We start from the raw sequence: 23,743 nt of genomic DNA on the forward strand, positions 1-23,743 counted from the left end.
ACGAATTGGGCTTACAACTAAAATTGCTAGAAAAGGAACAAATTAAATACCCCCAGACAAACACAAAACTTGAAATTCAAAAAATAAAAGGTGAGATTAATAAAATTGAAAGTAAAAAAACTATTGAATTAATTAATAAAACTAAGAGTTGGTTCTATGAAAAAACCAACAAAATAGACAAACCCTTAGTAAACCTGATTAAAAAAAGGAAAGAGAAAAAGCAAATTGTTAGTCTTGAAAATGAAAAGGGTGAACTCACCACTAATGAAGAGGAAATTAGAACAATAGTTAGGAGCTACTTTGCTCAACTTTATGCCGATAAATTCGATAACTTAAATGAAATGGAAGAATACCTTCAAAAATATAGCTTGCCCAGATTAACAGAGGAAGAAGTAAGTAGTCTAAATAGTCCCATCTCAGAAAAAAAAATAGACCAAGCTATTAACCAACTTCCTAAGAAAAAGTCCCCAGGACCAGATGGATTTACATGTGAATTCTACCAAACATTTAAAGAACAACTAACTCCAATGCTATATAAACTATTTGAAAAAATAGGGATTGAAGGAGTCCTACCAGATTCCTTTTATGATATAGACATGGTACTGATACCTAAACCAGGTAGATCAAAAACTGAGAAAGAAAACTATAGACCAATTTCCTTAATGAATATTGATGCTAAAATCTTAAATAAGATATTAGCAAAAAGACTTCAGAAAATCATCCCCAGGATAATACACTATGACCAAGTGGGATTTATACCAGGAATGCAGGGCTGGTTTAATATTAGGAAAACTATTAGTATAATTGACCATATTAATAATCAAATTAATAAAAACCATATGATCATCTCAATAGATGCAGAAAAAGCATTTGATAAAATCCAACATCCATTCCTACTAAAAACGCTTGAGAGTATAGGAATAAATGGACTATTCCTTAAAATAATAAGAAGCATATATTTAAAACCTTCAGTAAACATCATATGTAATGGCGATAAACTAGAACCTTTCCCTATAAGATCAGGAGTGAAACAAGGTTGCCCACTATCACCATTACTTTTCAATATAGTACTAGAAACTCTAGCCTCGGCAACAAGAGCCGAGAAAGAGATTCAAGGAATTAGAGTAGGAAATGAGGAAATCAAATTATCACTTTTCGCAAATGACATGATGGTATACTTAGAGAACCCCAAAGACTCTGCTAAAAAGCTATTAGAAATAATTCAGAATTTTAGCAAAGTTGCAGGATACAAAATAAATCCACATAAATCCTCAGCATTTTTATACATTACCAACACAATCCAACAGCAAGAGATACAAAGAGAAATTCCATTCAAAATAACGGTCGATTGTATAAAATATTTGGGAATATATCTACCAAAGGAGAGTCAGGAATTATATGAGCAAAATTACAAAACACTTGCCACAAAAATAAATTCAGCTTTAAATAATTGGAAAGACATTAAATGCTCTTGGATAGGCCAAGCGAATATAATTAAGATGACAATACTCCCTAAACTAATCTATTTATTTAGTGCTATACCAATCAGACTTCCAAGAAACTATTTTAATAACCTAGAAAAAATAACAACAGAATTCATATGGAACAACAAAAGGTCGAGAATTTCAAGGGAAGTAATGGAAAAAAAAATTAAGTGAAGGTGGTCTAGCTGTACCTGATCTAGAACTGTATTCTAAAGCAACAGTCACCAAAACCATTTGGTATTGGCTAAGAAATAGACTAGTTGATCAGTGGCATAGGTTAGGTTCACAGGGCAAGATAGTGAATAAAAATAGCAATCTAGTGTTTGACAAACCCAAAGATCCCAACTTTTGGGATAAGAATTCATTATTTGACAAAAACTGCTGGGAAAACTGGAAATTAGTATGGCAGAAATTAGGCATGGACCCACATTTAACACTACATACTAGATAAGATCAAAATGGGTCCAAGATTTAGGCATAAAAAACAAGATCATAAATAAATTGGAGGAACATGGGATGGTTTACCTCTCAGACTTGTGGAGGAGGAAGGAGTTTGTGTCCAAGGGAGAACTAGAGACCATTATTGATCAATAAATAGAAAATTTTGATTACACCAAATTAAAAAGTTTCTGCACAAACAAAACTAATGCAAAGAAGATTAGAAGGGAAGTAACAAATTGGGAAAACATTTTTACAGTTAAAGGTTCTGATAAAGGCCTCATCTCCAAAATATACAGAGAATTGACTTTAATTTATAAGAAATCAAGCCATTCTCCAATTGATAAATGGTCAAAGGATATGAACAGACAATTTTCAGATGATGAAATTAAAACTATTTCCACTCATATGAAAGAGTGTTCCAAATCACTAGTGATCAGAGAAATGCAAATTAAGACAACTCTGAGATATCTCAATTTGACACACCTGTCAGATTGGCTAAAATGACAGGAACAAATACTGATGAATGTTGGAGGGGCTGTGGGAAAACTGGGACACTGATGCATTGTTGGTGGAGTTGTGAAAGAATCCAACCATTCTGGAGAGCAATCTCGAATTATGCCTAAAAAGTTATCAAAATGTGCATACCTTTTGACCCAGCCATACTACTACTGGGCTTATATCCCAAGGAACTACTAGAGAAGGGAAAGGGTCCTGTATGTGCCAAAATGTTTGTGGCAGCCCTTTTCATAGTGGCTAGAAGCTGGAAGATGAATGGATGTCCATCAATTGGAGAATGGTTGGGTAAATTATGGTATATGAATGTTATGGAATATTATTGTTCTGTAAGAAATGACCAACAGGAGAAATACAGAGAGGCTTGGGGAAACTTACATCAACTGATCCTGAATGAAACGAGCAGAACTAGGAGATCATTATACACTTCAACAATGATACTGTACGAGCATGTATGCTGATGGAAGTGGATATCTTCAACATAGAGAAGAGCTAATCCAATTCCAATTTATCAATGATGGACAGAATCAGCTACATCCAGAAAAGGAACACTGGGAAATGAGTGTAAACTGTTATTTTTACTTTCTGAATCCAATTTTTCCTGTGCAACAAGAAATTCGGTTCTACACATATATATTGTATCTAGAATATATTGTAATATATTTAACATGTATAAGACTGCCTGCCATCTGGGGGAGGGCGTTGGGGGAGGAAGGGAAAAAATCTGAACAGAAGTAAGTGCAAGGGATAATGTAAAAAATTACCTATGCATATGTACTGTCAAAAAAAAGTTATAATTATAAAATAAAAATTAAATTAAAAAAATGTATGTTGTTTATTATAGTGTCTTTATTGTTATGGCAGCCACTATGTTTATTTATATATTTACTTTTATGCTATGAGTTTACTCTTCCTATATGATTTATTTAAATAAAAATTCTGAGCAATAATATATTTATGCCCTTCAAGAATATACCTGTTGATTGTGAATTTTGAAACTAGATTAATCTTACATAAATAAAAGTACTATAGTGAGATATTGCCAATATAGTTTCTGTATTTTTTGCATTTATAAATGTATGTAATAGAAAATCTCAATCTCTCTCTCTCTCTCTCTCTCTCTCTCTCTCTCTCTCTCTCATTTAAGCATAGCTCATAGTTGCTATAGTGAGCATACCCAGGAACCCAACTTCACTGATGCTTTTAAAGGACCAAAGATTTTATAAAAAGCATTTTAAGTAATGTATAGAATAAATACTCCAATGAGTCCATTTATACATTTGCCTACGCTTCTGAAGACAAGGGTTGTTTTTTTTTTTTTTTTTTTTTTTCTGTTTTTATCCAAATCATTTAGATTCCCCATCTTTAAAGCTCAATGTCCTTGGATACCTCCTGTATTATCATACTTTAACTACTTACTAGTGGATGCTAACCTCTTTCTATTGTGGTAAAACACTATATTTGCAAAACACTTTTCTTGTTACATCATGGTCAACTCTTTGTGTTATTCATGAACATTTGGGGGTTCTTGGCAAATGTACTGAAATGGTTTGCCATTTTCTTGTCCAACTCATTTTACAGATCAAAAACTGAAGTGCAAAAAGGGTAAGTAACTTTCGTACAGTCACACAGCTACTATTTCTAAGGCCAGTTTTGACCTCAGGAAGATAAATCTTTCTATCCAGTGAATCACATAACTGTCTGACATTTAAAGGTTTTCAAAGGGTTTTATTCCCAACAGTATTTTCACAGACATCAATATCCCCATTTTAAAAATTATTTAAATGACGAAATGAAGATCCAGACTAGGTATGGGAATTTTCCAAGAGCATATAATTATTAAATGTCAGCTGGAATTTGAACCTAGATATTTGCATCTTGAGTTTTCTTTCTCCTATACCACAAATTCAAAACTTAGATTGACTCTACATTCCAATTTCATTTTTGTTTAATGTTTTAGTAACATAAGATCAGACTTCAACTATTATTATAATACTTAATTGTTCTTTTCATCTAAAATTGTTACAATGATTAATTTCATTAATATAGACAAGGTTTTAATTCACTATTTTATAGATTTATAGTTGTAATCATCAGTCCATAGTATATCACTTTATTTCAAAAAACTATAATTATTCATAATAATCTATGTTCCATGTAAAATTTTGGTTTTAAAAGAAAAATAGTTTTCAAGAGAATGAAAGCTTTAAAGTAGTAAAGTGACAATGAATATACAAAATACAACTAAAAAAATACCTTCTAGTTTTAGAACTTATTTAGGCATTTAATTTCTGTATGATTAGGACATCTTTGTTGTAACAATACCTTCCACTATTAATTTACTTTAGGTCTTGTGATCATTTAGAAAAGTAAAAGTATAGTTTGTATATATTCATTAATTTGCAAAATCAGTTGTAGAGGACAATTGAATACTGATTTCCAATACTTTTAATATTGATGTTTCAAAATGAGAATTTTCTATTTTCTCTTTACTTTGAACAGCTTATTTTAAGTCAAGAAGACATGACTATGATGGTTAAGATGTTGTATGAAAATATATGGATTGCAAATACTAATCCTTCTGCACCTGCAGTCATAGAAGAGTTTGGTGGTAATAATGTAGCAACTCCGCGCATTTCTGGAGGTATGTTTTTTAACTTTAAGAAATAGTATAGGACCGCATGTCTGTTAATATTTATTAGTTTTGAGAAAATATGACAAGAACTATTTCATTAATATTTGCACATCTGCCCAGGATTATCTGGTATAAAACCATTTTTATATTATAAATTTTATAATAATTATAAAATATTATATTATAAATTTTGTTATACATAAAATAAATTAATATTATAAATTTTATTATAAATAGAAGTTGAGCGTTGACACAGTTCTTTATTCCTTGTTACCTTTTACTTCTTTTCCCTTCTATGATGATTCTTAAATGTATTCATCTGCTCTCATCTGACCTTGTTTAACATTTCCAGCTATCTATTGCATGACATCAACCATAACTCTCCCTCTCCTCCCAAATCCAATCTGGTACAACGTTTATTGATTTTACATTAATTACATTTCTCTGGTATACTACTTTTTCCTCTTCTGACACACTTCCACTATCCTTGTAAGGGTCGTCTTGTATATAGGTTGTCACAATAGCCTTCAAGTTGATCTCCTTCCTTCAAGTCTGTTCCTACATTAGCCCATTCTTCACTCAGCTGCCAAGTAATCTTCCTGAAGTCCAGGTTTGACTCTATTTTCATCATTATCACCCACCTCAGTAAAACTCCATTAACTCCCTCATATCTCCAAGGTCAGACATAAAATCCCCTGATTGTCTTTTAAAGACCAAAACAGAAAAGAAAAGGGAAAATGTATATTAAAAAAACAAACAAACAAAGCCTTTTGTTTTATACATTACTTTTTCGGATCAGAGTGATATTTGGTCCTTGTTTTTTATTTAAAAGTATACTGAATCTAAAGTCAGGAGCCAAGTTAAAATCCTGTTCCTAATTAAGCATGTCACTTTAACAATTCAAGGCCTGTTTTCTCAGCTGTAAAATGGGGATCACCAGTGAAAGAAGATATATATATATATATAGGCTTTTGTAAACATCTTACTGTCTATATCATGAATATTTGGAAGAAGTTTGTTTTTTATTTTGCAGTCATTATTATGCGGCAAGCATGAGTACTGTATGATTTTACTTCAAACTTTGATTTATTCAGTAAAAAATTCTTTATCCTGTTAATTTGTGACAAATTATATGTTATGTGTGTATTCATGCATGCACACATCATACACACAGTGTAAATTTTCTAGCTGATTCTCCTATTCCTGCATAACCTAGTATATTAAATAATAAAGGATGCTAATGAAATCAAATTTTTTTCTCTGCTATGTTTGTGGTAGCATTATCTCTGGTATCTTTGATTAAAGAAGTTTTATTATATCTTAGTTATACATTCTTATCCGCTAAAGTAACTACTAAAGCTAAAGTTTCGGGAAAAAAGTGCTTTTCTGTTTTTAATTCTCATGCTTTTCATTGCCTTCAATTTTTTCTAAGGAACAACTGTAGTGACAGCAGCAGTGGTAGAAATGCATCCACGTGCACCACGTGTTAAAACTACATTAAACTTCAATTTCAGAACTGATTATATGACTTTAACTGTATATAGCCCAGATCCTAAAAATGTAAGTAATGGAAACAGGCAAAAATATCAATGTTAATTTTTAGTGGCATAATTTTTATACCAGATTTTAGACTAGTTATGAACAAAAGTGCACGAATGTGAGAAATTACTAAGGGAAAGAATATAGAAAAGAGAAAGAAATATAAGAGCTGAACTTTGGTTGATCCCCTCATTAATATGTCCAGAAATAGATGAGGAATCAATAGAAGAGATAGAAAGAACAGTTAAATTTAAAAATGGATATCTGAAGCTGAGGAATGTGGGGTGGTCAATTATGTCATGAACAACAAAGGTAAGAAGGATTACTGAAAGCGTTATTGTATTTGATGATCTGGAAGTCATTAGTGACCTTTGAGAGAACAGATTCATTAAAAAGGGGATATGCAACTCTTTCAAAAAGTTTAGCATTAAAGGAGACCTAAGACATATGTATGAGATAGAAGAATTATGGTCCTGGGGAAACCTAGTTGTGATTTATAGATAAGATGGAAAGAGCAGTTGTACCCAAGGAAGAACTGAACATATGTGTATATTTAGCATAGGAACTATTCCCCCTACCTCCATCCCTTTTTCATTTTTATGTCTTCAGTGTCTACCACAGTACCTTGTATATAATATATTTTTATGGAATTAAATGCTCCCCTTCTTAGTAGGCAAAATTTCTGATACTCTAATATTATCTGAAATCACAGGAAGCTAGATGTTCATATATAATAAAGAGATTAGTCAACAAATTACAGTGGAATAAATTTTAAAATTTGATGTATTCAACAAATATATTTCACTACTTTTCATTACAGAGGGGGGTTTTTGGCGGGGGGAGAGCAAATTAATATTTGTGCTTATTTTTTCTTCCAAATATAGACTTCTTTTGTAGATGTTCGTGATCCTCTTTTGAAACTTGCAGAGTTTAAATTGGAACAGATTTTAAGTGTTGCGAAAATGTTTACAGATGATTCAGTATTTTTTTCATTCTCTTTGAAACACTGCATATTAGAAGATAAACAGAGCCATATCCAGAATGCATCTCCACAGTATGTATAGTAATAGTTTTCTGAGTTTATACTTAATTGATATTTGATTTAATATTACAAATCTTCACCAAAATGTCATTTCCAAATCAACTTGCAAAAGAAATACCACCAGCAACAATTATAATGATAGACATTTTATATCATTTTTAATATAGAGTCATTTCAAACATGATTTCTTCATCCCTACAGCAGTCTTGGAAGATTAGTTTTCTCTATATTGTTAAACTTATTTTATAGATGCAAAATCTGAGGATAAGCAAGTTAGTTATGCTCCAGAGTGAGATAAGTAGTATCTAAGGCAGTAATTGAAAATAGGATTTTTTCTGATACCTAACTCAGCTCCCTTTCAACTCTACCACACATTTTGCTCATTAAGTCATCTTAGGTAACCATTAAGAAGCAAGTGTATGGTAGTCTGTTATCATCCCAAAGGAGATGCAATAGAGAGCTTCCAAAGAATTTTCATCATGACAAAACTTCTCTTTTCTATGTAAAAGAGTATAGATGATAATGACCAGGAGAAAACTGAAAGCTTAGAAAGGATTACATTGCTAAAGATTACAAAGTCTTGGACAAAAGACTTTGGAGGGAATTTTGGGAAACATACAATTAGGAGGATTGGAATAGGTCCTTTGTAGGAAGTGGCAACTGAACTAAGTCTTGGGGGAAAAAAGCTGAGGATTTTCTAAAGTGAGAATGAATTAGTATATTTTGAAAATGGATGATTGTTTGTAAAGTCAACAGTTATGTGCTAGGCAAAGAACTCTTTTCTTGTTCATTCATTTCAGTCACTTCTGACCCTTTATAACTTCATTCAAGGTTTTTTTTTTTTTGTTTGTTTTTTTTGTTTTTTGTTTTTTGTCAAAGATACTGGAGTGGTTTGTTATTTCCTTCTCAAGCTCTTTTTATAGATGAGGAAACAGAGACAAACAGAGTGAAGTAACATATTCAGGATCACACAGTTTCTAAGTTTTCTGAGGTCAGATTTGAACTTGGGAAGATGTCTTCCAGACTCATCTGAATACAACAGAGAGACAGAATGTAAACATCTATGAACATCCATGATATGTGCAGATTAAATTGGAGGTCACCTCAAAGGGAAGGTAGTAGCACTATAGATAATTGAGAAGGCCTCTTAGATAAGGAGGACTAGATAGAAGTTGAAACTTAAAAGTCAAGCAGTGGAGAATTTTAAACATAAGAAATATCCAGCTAAAAGGCATGAAGTTGGAAGTTGAAATGTCATGTGTGAAGAAAACAAAGTCAATTTGAATGATACATGTGATATGTGAAGAAGAATAAAATTGATTATCTTTAGAAGCTTTGAATTCATTCTTGAAAGTCTATTTGCATGTTATTTTAGAAGCCAGAAAAAGCCAGTATATCTTCTTCAATAGGGGAAGTAGCATTGTCAGATCTAGAATATTGAATTGACAGCTATATGGATAATGTATTGTAAAGGAGAGAATCTGGATCTAGGAAGCTATTGTAATAATCCAGATAGGAAATAAGGAGGACTTAGATTAGGTGATAGTTACATGAATAGAATGGAGCAAAGATTTAAGAGTTTTTATTGAGTTATAATATACAAAATTTAGCTGTGAGTAATGAGGGAGAAGGACAAGTCAGTCTGGACTGACATTGCAAATGAGGGAACTGGAAAGATATTAACATCTTCAACAGAAATAGTGACATGGGAAAGGGCACTGGGAAGAAAAGGGAATTTGGGTAAGAAAAATTGGTTTTGCAGATGACATACCCAATTTGAATTGGCAGTGGAAAATCCAATTGGAGATGTGGTGCTTGAGTTTAGGAGCACACTAGGACTAAATAGATCTATGCAAGGCCTTAACAGAAGTACAAGTTGGAACTGTGGGAATTCATGACATTGAGAGATTATTAGAAAAGGACATAACTTAGGAGAGAACCCAGGGGTACACAGACACTCAAATAACACTGCCAAGGATACTGAGAGTGCAGAAAGAGACCATTCAGGAAGATTAGGCTGATCATAAGTGTTACATGCTACAAAGAGTTAAAGAATGATGAAGATTTAAGAAAAAACAATTGGTTTCAATAATCAAAATCTTTTTACCATCCTTGGAGAGAGCAAGGAATTGATGATTAAGAGTGTGATTAAATGAGTACAATTAAAAGTGGGTGAAATAACTTTTTAGGTGTTCAGCTATAAAGAGAAAAACCTAGGATGATAGCTTGAGAAAAAGTATGGTAGGATCAAGTGAATGTCCTTTAAGAATAAAGGAGATCAAGACATTTTTTAAGCAGGAAGGGGCAACTGTATAAGACTAAATTATGTAATATTTGGTGATAGGGCACTTACTCCATGTCCAGGCAGTATGCTAAGTGCTGAGTATAAAAGAAATGGCCAAAAAAAAGTTCCTGTTCTCAGATTATTGATTTGGTATTTCTAAGAATGAGGAATGATGGGGAAATGCCTGGTAGGAAGAATACATAAGTAAATATACACATACATAATGAGAGAAAGGGGGAGGATGCGATATAATCTATAGATGTAATAACAGAAAAAGGGAGAAGAGTTCAAATTTAGTGTTCAAGACATTTCCCCAGAAATAAGGAAGAAAAAAAAAACAACTCAGAATATAGCCTTTTAATTAGAGAACAGAATTCAAAACATTACAAAGGAATAGAAATAGCCAGAAAAGAAAGCATTCAGATACTATAGTACTGCAGGGAGGATTGCAGAAGACATAGCTGCTATCACATTAAATCAGTGGAGGGCTCTGAATATATTGTTCTGGAGGCAGAAGAACTGGGATTATAATCAAGAATAATCTTTACAGGTATTATCCTGGGGGATGGAGGGGAAGAGGGAAGAGGCATTTACTAAAATGGAGAGCTTTCAAGCATTTCTGATGAAATGATCAGAGCTGAACAGAATAATCTGACTTTAAAATGCAAGACTTAAGCAAAAAAAGATAAACATTAAAAACAGTCATGTTAAAGTAATGTTAAACTGTTCATTTCTATGGGATACATGTTATTTATAGGAACTTAGTCATTATTAGGGTGGTTAGACGGATTCTACAAAAAAGAAAGACCATAAGAATGAATTGATCATGTTAGGATGATAGGTGAGAAAGGAGGATACCCTGAAAGAAGGGGGATGGGAGAGAATGAGAAAAAGTCTTCTCACAATAAAAAAGACAAATAATGAAGAGTTTTTACAGTGGAGGGGGAAATAGTAGCAGGATTGTGTTATACTTAAAACTTCCAGGGAAATACATATCTACCTATAAACATATACAACATACAATAAATAAATAAAACTCTGTTATTCAACAGAAAAGTAGGTAAACTGTCATGAGAAAGGGGGGGATGGATAATAAGAAAGATCATATAAAATCAGGTAGTGGTGTTGAGGGCGGTAGCTCCTTGGTATTCCTTGTTTGATCTCCAACTTCCTTTGGGACTTGGACCTTTGATACAAGATCTGGTCAAACTAGTCTGGGCTTGTACCAGCCCCCCACTGGATCTGAGCTGGCTTGGATAAAGCCCGCCAAAAATCTGGCCTTCTAGGAATTAACCCGAGCTCCGCCCATTATTTCTTCAAGCAGATAAAAAGAGCAAAGCTAGAACCGGCTTTGGTTCAGAGATTTGAAAGATGCCAGCCAAGATGCTCGCATCAGAGATTCTCTGTCCCCGCCGCTTTCGGTGTATATTTTCCTCTATCTAATGCCTTTTACTAACCAGACCTTAACCTTGCTTCCAAACCTGCAATAAACATCTTTTACCCATCTAGGTTTTCGGGCCTGTAAATTCATTTACAGGGGACTCTCACCGCCGCTAGACCTGATTTAACTTTGTATCCTTGAGCAGAATCCTAAGGGGGTTGCAGGGGAGCTCCATGTGACTTCCTGTACCCCGAATCCTGCCACTAGACCTCACTTAATCCTATTGAGGTATATACCTCATTATTAGGTATTTATCTCATGATTTGGTTCAAGTTACCTCATCATTTTGAGGTCCCCTATTACCTCATCAGTGGTAAGAAGCAAAATAGACTTTAGAAGAGGGACAGGATTAAAAAAAGAGAAAGATAAACAAGAAAATAGAAGGGAGGAAAATGTATAGTTAGTAATCAAAATTGTGAATGTGAATGGGATAATCTCACCCATAAAAGGAAAGCAGATAACAATGTTTTTAAAACCAGAATCTAACAATGTTGTTTACAAGAAACACTTGAAACTGAGAGACACTCAGTTAAAATGAGGGACTGGAACAGAATCTAATGCTTCAATTGAAATAAAAAAAAAAGCAAGAAAAGCAATCATGATTTCTGACAAAGCAAAAGCAAAAATAAATCTAATTGAAAATACAAGCAGGGAAACTACATATGGCTAAAAAGCCCTCTCAGAACTAGATAAATAGCCATAAAATAAGAAATAAGTTAAAGAGATGAATAAAATCTTAGAAAACTCAAAAGAAACTGTAGGGGAACAGAAAGAACTATATACTTTTTTCTTTTCAAAGTCTAAATGGAACTTTCACAAAAATTGACAATGTGTTAGAGCATTAAAAATCTTGTAATGAAATGAAGAAAAACTAAAAACACCCTTTTAGAGAATAATGCCATAAAAATTATGTACAATAATGGGTCATGGAAGCATAGAATAAAATTAATTTGAAATTAAATCAAAGAATGAGTGCATTAAAGAAATAATAATGTCGTTAAAGAGAATGATAACCATGAGACATCGTTCCAAAATTTGTGGATCCCAAAGCATCCAAAACAGTACTTAAGGGAAAATTTGTATCTTTAAATCAATAAAAGAGAAAAAAGAGATCAGTGAATTGGGCATCAAACTAAAAAACAAATGAATTAGAAAAAGAACAACATAAAAATTCTCAATTAAACACCAAATTGGAAATCCTGATAATTAAAGGAAAGAGTAATAAAATTGAAAGTAAAAAAAAAAAAAAAAGAATTACTAAATAAAACTAAGATCTGGTGTTATGAAAAAAACCAACAAAAGAGACAAATCATTTCTTAATTTTATTTTTTAAAATTACCAATATCAAAAATGAAAAGGATGAATGTACCATCAGTAAAGATGAAATTATCAAGGATTATTTTACCCAATTATGTGCAAGTAAAGCTTAGTGAAGTGGATGAATACATAACAAAAACATAAACTGTTTAGATTGACAGAAGAGAAATAGAATACTTGAATAAAATTTGCAAGGGAATCCTACCAAATATTTAAGAAACGACTAATCCCAATACTTTATAAACTGTTTGACAAATTAGGTAAGGGCCTTATTTCAAATTCCTTTTATGACATTCTTAATGGTTTTAATAGCGAAACCAAGCAGAGCAAAAAAAGGAAAGTAAATTCAAATCAATTTTCTCAGTGAATATCTATGCAAAAACTTCATGTAAAATACTAATGATGAGGAGTAAACTGAGGTCCTAAACCGAGATGGGTCAGTTTCTTTCAAGATGTTCCCAAAGTCCCAACAGGCTGGTCCTTTAGTGAATGAATTTCCCTACTTAAAGCTGTGTAGAAACAAAGTCTTTATTGATTAGAATGGAAACACCGGAGAGTTGGTGGGCAAAATGGTTGCAAGGTACAAGGCCAAGAAATAAAGAATAGATTTTTGAGGATTCTGTTTTATACAAGAGCACAATCATTCAGATGCAGTGATGTAAGGAGGTTCCTGAGAGTGATGTAAATAAGATAAGGATTCTCTTGTTATCTTTTGGGGAAAGACAGAAGTCTCTTCCCAAAAAGGAATTTCCTGTTGGCATTTGGTCTATTTGAGCAGATTAGAATGGGGTTTGTAAAACCCCATCCAGCTTAGATAGCGCAAACTAGTTTGACCAGATCTTGTAATCAAAGATCCAAGTCCCAAAGGAAGTTGGAGATCAAACAAGGAATATCAAGGGGCTACCACCCCCATCATTTGTAGGTAAGTAAAAGCAATATATCAAATAAATTATATACTCTGACCAGGTGAGATTTATACTAAGAAGGCAAAGTTAGTTCAATATTAGAAAAACTATCCACATAATTGATTATATTATTAATAAAAACAATAAAAATCATGTGATTTCATTAATACATAGAAAAAGTTTTTGACAAAATATAATACACATTCCCATTAAAAATTAAATCACATTAATTTAAAATTAATAGAGCCATTCTTAAAAGATCAAGTATATATCCAAAACCAAGAGCAGTAGTGGAAACAAATTTGAAACCTTCCCAAGAAGATCAGGGTGTAGCAAACAAGGATGTTCATTGTCACTATTATTATTTAATAGTGTAGTAGAAATGCCAGCTATAGTAATAAGACAAGAAAAAGAAATTAAAGGAATAAAAAAGAGGCAATGAGGAAACAAAAGTCACTCTTGGCAGATTATGCAATGCCTTAAGAAACCCCCTAGGGAATCAACTGAAAAACGAATGGAAAACAAATGCACAACTTTTAGCAGAGTTGTAGATTATAAAACAGACCCAGATAAATTATCAGTTCTATAAAGTGATATTAAAGAAATCCAGCAGCAAGAGAAAGAGAAATTCTGTTTGAAATAATTGCAGATAATACAAAATACTTGGCAGTATTTTGCCACGATGAATCCAGGGACTAAATGCACACAATTTAAACATTCTTCAGACAAATAAAAAATCTAAATAGATGGCATATTCACTGTTTATGGATAGGTTGAGCTAAAATAATAAAAATGACAATTCTGCCTAAATTAATTTACTTATACATAGTGCTATACCACCAAGCAACTAAAGAATTATTTTGTAGAGCTAGAATAAATAACAATTCATCTGGAAAAACAAAAAGTCAAGAATATCAGGAAACCATTGACGAGCAGCAGGGGGTTTATGGGGGAGGGAGAAGTGGTAAAAGGTAACCTATCACTACCATATTTCAGTCTATATTACAAAGTGATCATCAAAACAGTCTGCTACTGAATAAAAAATCAAGATTATGTACACAGGAGTAAATGAACATAAGTGTTTGACAGATCTGAAGATCTAAGCTTGGGGCTAAAAGCTCACCATTTGTGAAAAATTGCTGGGAAAATGGGAATGTAGTTTAACAGTAATGAGGCATAGATCAACATCACATCATATACCTAGGTGAAGTTAAAATGTATAGTGGATTTAGATACAAGATGTGATACCATGAGCAAATTAGGAAAACATGGACCAATTTCCTTGTCAGGGTTATGCATTAAGGAATAATTTATGAACAAACAAGAGCTAGAGAGTCAAATGGGAACACAATTTTGGATACATGAAATTTAAAAGCTTTTGCATAAACAAAGCTTTATATCAGGCTCTTCTGATAAAAGCATTCTTCTTTTTTCTTATTTAAAGTTCTTTTTTATTATTAATTTTATAATTATAATTTTTGACAGTACATATGCATAAGTAATTTTTTTTTTTTACATTATCCCTTGTATTAATTTTTCCAAATTTTCCCCTCCCTCCCTCTACTCCCTCCCCTTGATGACAGGCAATCCCAGATATATTAAATATGTTACAGTATAACCTAGATACAATATATGTGTGTAAAACCAAATTTCTTGTTGCACGGTAAGAATTGGATTCTGAAGGTATAAGTAACCTGAGTAGAAAGACAGTAGTGCAAACAGTTTACATTCAATTCCCAGTATTCCATTTCTGGGTATAGCTGTTTCTGTCCATCATTGATCAAGTGGAAGTGAATTAGATCTTCTTTATGTTGAAGATATCCACTTTAATCAGAATATATCTTCATACGGTATCATTTTTGAAGTGTATAGTGATCTTCTGGTTCTATTCATTTCACTCAGCATCAGTTGATGTAAGTCTCTTCAAACCTCTCTGTATTAATCCTGCTGGTCATTTCTTACAGAGCAATAATATTCCATAACCTTCATATACCATAATTTATCCAACCATTCTCCAATTGATGGGTATCCATTCATTTTCCAGTTTCTAGCCACTATGAAAAGAGCTGCCACAAACATTTTGGCACATACAGGTCCCTTTCTCTTCTTTGTGATATAAGCCCAGTAGTAGCACTGAAAAGCATTCTTTTTAAAATACAGAGAGAACTGAGCCAAATTTATAAAAATGCAAGCCATTCTCCTATTGACAAATGGTCAAACTATATATGAATAGGCAGCTCTTAGAAGAAATGAAAGTTGTTGACAATTACATTTAAAATGCTCTTAAATTACTACTGATAAGAGAAATGAAAATTAAAATAACTCTGAAATACCATCTCATACCTATCAGATTGTCTAATATGACTGAAAAAGAGAAAGACAAATACTTGAGGGAATATGGAATTTTGGGAAGACTAATGCCTTGTTGATATATTGTGAACGGTCCAACCACTATGGACAACAATTTGGAACTATATATAATGGGTTATAAAATTGTACATACCTTTTCACCTAGCAATACTATTATTAGGTCTTTAGCTCAAAGAGAAGAGGAAAAGGACCTATTTTTTTTTCCCTTTTGAGGCTGGGGTTAAGTGACTTGCCCAGGGTCACAAAGCTAGAAAGTGTTAAGTGTCTGAGGCCAAATTTGAACTCGGGTCCTCCTGAATTCAAGGCTGGTGCTCTATCCACTGCGCCACCTAGCTGCCCCAAAAGGACCTATTTGTACAAAGATAAATATATTAGCTCTTTCAATTCAAATTCAAATTCAAAATTTGTCAGTGAATAGCCAAACAAGTTGTGGTATATAATTTTAATGGCATGTTGTTATATTGTAAAAAATGACAAACAGGATGATTTAAAAAAAAAAACCTAAATGTATATGAATTCATGCAAAATCAAATTTATTCAAAATCATGCAAATTTGTGCAAAAGTGTGAAGTGAGCAGAATCAGAACATTTTTCACAATGATGCAATATTGTAAGGTTGACTGATTGTGAAACACTTAGCAAAAGAGTCTCAAGACAATTTCAAAGGACCTATGATTTTAAAAATAAAAGATTTCTCTCTATTTCCCTTGAATACAATTTGAAGCATGCTTTTTTTTTTAAACTTTTTTCCCTTCATTTTCTTTCACAAAGTGGGCAATATTAGAAATAGGTTTTGTATGCCTTCACAGATATTAATATCAAATTGCTTTCCTTTTCATGGGGGGGGGGATGGAGGAGAGCATGATTGGTGTTAGGAAGAAAATTTGGAACTTAAGATTTCAAAGAATGAATGTAATATATTTTTTGCATGTAATTGTGAAATATTCAAGAAATAAAAATACATTTTAATGAAAAGGAAACTATCACGTAGTGAGAATTTAAAGAAAGTAGAAATGGTTCCTTTATTGCCTTCTTAGGACAACTTTTTCTTTAAAATACATTAAATTTGCTAGCACTTAAGCTATAATCTCAGGAAAAATAGGATTTATTTTTAACCCTATTTTATGTCATGCACTGTGTCAGATGAAACTTTTGTATCATTTCCTAGAATAATTTTTTTTAATGTATACATTTATAAAAAAAAAAAGCTGTTATGGTGAAATAACTTTATCAAAATAATTTTTTAAAAATAACAATCTTAAGAGACTTAAGTCTCCATGGTTATGTTATAAGTGTGCTACTTAATGCTTTCATTGTTATACTAAGTGAAACATCTCCACAGTATTCATCATATAGTTTAAAAAATTAAGGAAATCTTTGAGTCTGTAGTCATTCGTTAGATGTGGTACATATTGAAATTGCCTCTATGTAGAAATGATGCAATCATTTCTTTCAGAATGATTGGACTTACAGTTGGCTTTGAAAGAAAGGATATGATGGATGTAAGATACAAACGAAATAAAGATGGTATTGTGGTCGATGTAATTTTACAAGAGCTATATCTGTGTGCAAGTATAGAATTCCTGAATGCAGTTGGAGATGTCTTTATTACAGCCTATTTTAGTGGTGTTGGAGAGGCAGGAAGTTTCCAGCCAGTATCCTCAAAAGAAGGTAAGTTATTAGTATATACTAATCTGATGGCTTACAATTAATTTTGCTTTAGTGTTACAAAAGATTTGTTTCTTTGTGAAATTATAAATGTGATTGTAATGGCTTTTCCATATTTTAATATTATGTGATCTTAGAAGTTTTTGGTTTTGTTGGTTTTTATTGGTAAATAAATCATTCCATTTTAAAATGTGTGTGAACACACACACACACATATATGCACGTAAAGAAACAATTTAGGAAATTTAAATATACATCTTAACTTTACCATAATATTGTTAATATTATAGCCAAAGCCCACTATGGAATCATGAAACAGCATAATAAATTGATAAATAATAAATTAATTAAATAAAAATTCTTTAATATTTCACTGCTTCTGATTTTTATCTGTGTGAGTATTCCCTTTATTAATGCAAGTAGTACATTATTCATGAATTAGATGGTCTTTGAAAGTTTGGGGGAAACTATTCATGGCTCATAGTGTTAATCTAGTGATGAGCTTCCAAAAATCTAGCTAGCCTGGTCCTTAAATGCTAAACATTAGAGTTCATACTCATTTTAAATATATAAAATATCAGCAGAATCTAGCTTTGTTAGTACTAATACAAGATATAATGTTAATATTTAGTATGTTATTTTATTTTTAGTGCAATTAGATATGGAAGAGAAATGGGAAATGAATATTTTGATTAAAAACCCAGAAATTGTGTTTGTGGCTGATTTGTCAAGGCATGATGCTCCGGCATTAGTACTTACAACACAGTGTGAAATCTGTTGGAAATGGACACCATTTCTAAACACAGTAACTGCTGCAATTAAAGATCTCCAAATAAGAGCATGTCCGTTTCTCCCAGGAAAGAGAGAAGGCAGAGTCACTACGGTTTGTATTCACTTTTAATATCTTAGTTCAAATTACTTTATTTTTAAATGTTGTGTTTTTGTTTTTTTCATCTGTAATTTCCCCAAATATATACTTTCTCTATCCAGGGAGCTATCACTTTCAACAAAGAAAAATAAAGAGGCAAAAAAAAAGCTTAGCAAAATTAAGATCATATCGATGATATTTGATAGTGTCTGCAATATTCAACACTGTTAATCCCCTACCTCTTCAAGGGGAGGGACACGTATTTTCTTAACTTTTCTGTTCACTGTACCTTGACCATATTAGTTGTATTGATTTATATTTCCATTTTGAAAAATAAACTTCTTTTGTTTTCTCATAATATATCATTTCTAGTGTATTCCTCTACCATCCTACTCTTTTTAGCAAAGAATAAATGAGATGTGGGGGGGGAAAGTCTTTAAGCAAAGTCAACTTCAGAGAAATTTTGTTATTTGTATTTTTCTACACTCAGGGTCCCTTGATTACATAGAAGGGAGATTGAAATGCCTTCTTGTATTTCTTCTTTACAGCCAATTTTGAACATCACAGTTTTAGAACATTTAGTATTAACTATTTTATTGTTGTTTTTCCAGTTTATAATGTTGTAATAATTGTATAATTTTTTACCTCGACCTCCAATTAGAAAGGAAGTAAATTCCTTGAAAAGGCTCCCTACAATAGATGCATCCACTTTCTCTCCTTTTACTCTGTCTTCTTAAATCCCTTACAGTCTGACTTCTGGCCTCATCAGTTCACTGATAAAAAATACAAAAAGAGATAAAAGACAGTCCCTGCTCTTTGGGAGTTCACAATCTAATGGATGCAGCATACAATAAAATACGTACAAAGCATACAATATATAAAATAACTTATTATCTTATATATTATTAATATTTATTAATAGAGGGAGAGCACTAAATTTAAGAGGGTTGGGAAAGGTCTCTAACAGATGATGAGATTTTAGTTGGAACCTAAAGAAACGTAGGGAAGGAATTAGGGAGAGATGAGAAGGAAGAGGACAAGAGACTATGCCTACAACTGAAGGGAAAGCATGCATTCGTGGAACAGCTAGGAAGCCAGCGTCACTGAATCAAAAGGAAGATGTCGGCAAGTCAAGGGTAAAAAAGCCTGCAAAAGAAGAAGGGAGCTGTTGGAATGCCAAAGAGAGTAGTAGTGTCCTTCTACAGACGAAAAGAAATCACTTGTGTGGAAAAGTGACATGATTAGACCTGTGCTTTAGGAATATCAGGATGAATGGAGGAGTAGAGAGAGACTTGAGGAAGGCAGAACCACCAACCACTCTTTTAATAGTCCAAATTTGAGGTGATGAGACCCTGCACCAAGGTAATGGCAGTGTCAGAAAAGAGAATGGGGTGTACTGAAGAAATGTTTCAAAGAGGAAATCAACAGACCTTTGGACAAGCTTTAGACATAAAGGGGAGAGAAGATAGAATAATCCCTGAGTTGTAAGCCTTAGAGATTGAGAAATTGGTGCTACATTCTAAAATAACAAATAGAAGGTAGGAAGAAAAAGGGAAAGATTTACAGAGAAAGATAATGAGTCTGATTGGGTATATTCAGAAACAATCAGTTCTTTTTCTAGGTATGGATAATATTTTTCATAATAAGACCTTCAGAGTTGTCTTGGATCCTTGTATTCCTGAGAAGAGCAAATTCATTCACAACTGGTCATCCCACAACATTGCTATTACAATGTACATAGTTCATTTTACATGAGCTCTTGGAAGACTTCGTAGGTTTTTCTAAGAGGATCTTGCTCATCAATATGCCATCCCTTCTATCACTATCCCCTTCTGCATTCCTGCAGGGTAAAAGAGATTTCTATTCCCTTATGGAGTATGTACTTTATTTCCTCTTTGAGCCAGTTTTGATGGGAGAAAAGTTCATTCACTCTACCTTTACTGCCACTGTAAATCCTGTTTTTCTTGCCTTTTTTATGGCAGATAATTGATATCATTCTACTTCTCCATTTCCTTTCTTACATATATCTCGCCCCTTAAATTTTTAAAGATATTATCCCTTTGTATTGAACTCATACCTGTGCTCTCTGTCTATATGTACTCCTAACTGCCCTAATAATGAGGAAATTCTTATGAGTTTGAAGTGTTATTCTCATATAGGAATGTAAACAGTTTAACTTTATTATAAAGTTCCCTAAAATTTCCTTTTCCTAATTACCTGCTTATGTTTCTCCTGTATTTGAAAGTCCAATTTTTTTTATTCAGTCTGGTCTTTTCATTGTGAATGTTTTAAAGCCTTCTATTTCATTGCATGTCCACCTTTTCCCCTAAAGGATTATACTCAGTTGCTGGATAGGTGATTCTTGATTATAATCCTAGCTCCATTGCTGTCCAGAGTATCATATTCCAAGCCCTTTCATTCTTTAATGTAGAAGCTGCTAACACTTGTGTTATCCTGACTGTGACTTCAGTATATTTGAATTGTTTCTTTCTGGATGCTTTCATTATTTTCTCTTTCATCCGGGAGTTCTGGAATTTGGTTATATTATTCCTGGGAGTTTTAAATCTTGCTATGTTTTTTAGGAGGTGATTAGTGAATTCTTTCAATTTCTATTTTACCCTCTGGTTCTAGAATATTAGGAGAGGTTTCTTGAGGATTTCTTGCAAGATGGTGTCTAGGCTCTTTTTGTTTTTTGATTATGGTTTTCATGGTATACCAGTAATTTAAAAATTCTCTCTAGAGCTGTTTTCTACATCAATTGTTTTTCCATTGAGACATTTTAAAAAATTATTTTGTATTTTTTTCATTTTTTTGGCTTTGCTTTATTGTTTCATGATTTCTCTTTAAGCCATTAGCTTTCACTTGCTAAATTCTAATGTTTTGGGAGGAGGGTTATTTATTTTTAATTTATTTATTGAACTAAATACAAAATAAGAAAAAAAATAAAAAAAGAAAGAAAAGAAAAACAAAACAAAACTTTGTCATATGCCCAACAGAACATCAGGGAGGGTTCAAAATATATTACAATCATTTTCCATATCATGAAAGTATATATAATAATAGAAGAAATTATATTCATTAGAATCCATTTTTTCTTTTCTTCCAGATAGGTTATTATTTTGTTCTCTACAGCACATGTTTTACTTTATTCTCTTTTTCCTCTTTCATCTACCTCGTGCAAGCAGGCTATAGTTAAACACAAATACATACATACACACACATTTATATAAGCCCATATACATATACCTGTATCCATATGTACACATATATAGACCTACATGCATACATATCCACATATACTCCGACATACACATAAACACATAAGTGTGCATTTATCTATATGTAAAGATGTATATAAAACAATATTAATATGGCTGACATATAATATAGATTTCTCTCTTAATTGGATATTTTAAGTTTTGGCCTTTTCTGACATCAGTTTCTTTTCCTTATAAATTCTACTTCTGATCATTGTTATAGTGTTTATATCTCTTATTTCCTATCCCTTCTAACTCTTCTATGTTAATTCTCCTCCTTAACTTTTTTGCTAATACTTAATCTCCCTCACTGTTGGATCCCTCCCCTTTCTTCTCCCCCCCAGATACCCTTTTCTTCCCTCTTTATCCCATACCCATTAATCTACACACCTTTTCTATTGACATAAATCTATACATCCTTTTATAGCCAACCTTATCTTATTCCCTCTCCCATTGCCTCTCTCCTATTTCCTTATAGATTTTGGAGGGTGTTTTATACCCTTCATGGTATATATGTATTGTTGCCTATTTAACCCATTCCCAATGTAAATTAGTTTTCAGAACTACTATCCTCCCCCTACCCCATGCCTCTGAATCTCATTTGTATAACATGATTACTAATTTTAGCTCTTCCTCAAAAGTTTTGCTTTTTTAGAGTTAGAGCATATTCATTTCTGCCCTAATCTTTCTTTTAAGCTACCCAATTAATGATGTCAATCTTAAGACACATGCTATACATTTCTATGTTTAAAAAAAAAAAAAAAAACCAGAAACAATTTGTCCATGTTAAGTTCCTTGAAATTAATCCTTTATATTGACTCATATATTAAATTTTCTGATTTGGTTGATAGAAAGTGCTGAAAATCTGCAAGTTTATTGCATGTCAATTTTTTTTTCATTCATTATGGGGGGCAAATTGTGATATTTTCAGCCTCAGACCTAATTCTTTTGATTGTCAATATATATGATTCCAGGATCTGTGGTCTTTTATTGTGGCTACTGATAAGTCCTGTACTTATTTTCTTCTTTAAGATACTGTATGTATCTTCTTTACTAGTTGGTTAACTTTTTTTTCATAATATCTGTTTTTGGGGGATGGTATTAATTTTGTTTTCTTTTGTTTGCTTATTTTTTAATTTTTCCTTCAGTCTCTCTCATTTGATTTTTAAAATCTTTTTTGAGCTCTTCTGTAAATTCTTTCTGGGCAGGTAGCCATTTAATGTTATTCTTTCAGGTCGAAGAAGCTTTTTTTTTTTACTTCAGTATCCTCGTCTGAAGATGAACCCCAGGCTTCCCAATAGTAGTTTTTTCTATGTATTATATTGCATGATACATTTACATGGTTGGTTTTTTTTTCTTTTAATGTAAAATATTATTGTAAACACTTCTAATCTTGATGTGGGAGGATGGCGCCGCTGCCTTCACTTCAGCTCTCCCCTCTCACTTTGAACTCCTTACCAAAAGTTCTCCTCCTACAAAAGTGGGCAGCATCTGTCTGCTTTAGTACTCACTGGGTGTGTTGGTTCTTTCTTGCCAGGACCATGTCTTTGTCGCACAGCTGGGCCTGGCCTTACTGATCAGCCTTACTTATTCTGTCCAGATTCAGACCCAACTTCTCATACTGTCCCGGAGGTGAAAATTTCTGTGGTTGGAGCTAAGGTTCCTGCAGAACCCAGCTAGCCCCAGGGGTCCAGCCTTCTATGCAGCTAGCCTGGAGGTGTACATATTTCATACTGGTTAATATTCAGCCTGGGGTTGGTTTTGAGTTGGTTTCCCTGGAGGACCTCTGTTCTCTCCCTAGTCATCTTTGTTTTTAACCAGTCTGTATTCTCCCTGAGGCACAATTTGGTTCTCTTTATGGGGAAAATTTGGAGAACTTGAAATTTGCTGACCTACTAAGTGATCTTCCCAGAATCCTCCCCTAGGTTCTGATTTTAATAGTTTTTATTTACCAGATATATGCATGGGTAATTTTACAA

At 32.7% G+C, this 23,743-nt stretch overlaps 1 protein-coding gene across 2 annotated transcripts in view; it reads left to right on the forward strand.

Moving 5' to 3' along the window:
- Window positions 1–23,743, forward strand: part of VPS13A (vacuolar protein sorting 13 homolog A) — a 246,253-nt gene that overhangs the window by 129,324 nt on the left and 93,186 nt on the right. For both annotated transcript variants that reach the window (XM_074280102.1, XM_074280103.1), the window contains exons 35-39: window positions 4,941–5,082; window positions 6,506–6,633; window positions 7,497–7,666; window positions 17,428–17,642; window positions 18,290–18,522. In XM_074280102.1, the coding sequence (XP_074136203.1) occupies window positions 4,941–5,082; window positions 6,506–6,633; window positions 7,497–7,666; window positions 17,428–17,642; window positions 18,290–18,522 (888 nt within the window). The remainder of the gene's footprint in view (window positions 1–4,940; window positions 5,083–6,505; window positions 6,634–7,496; window positions 7,667–17,427; window positions 17,643–18,289; window positions 18,523–23,743) is intronic.

Source organism: Sminthopsis crassicaudata, chromosome 1 (genome assembly GCF_048593235.1).
Source record: "Sminthopsis crassicaudata isolate SCR6 chromosome 1, ASM4859323v1, whole genome shotgun sequence".
Taxonomy (NCBI): Eukaryota; Metazoa; Chordata; class Mammalia; order Dasyuromorphia; family Dasyuridae; genus Sminthopsis; species Sminthopsis crassicaudata.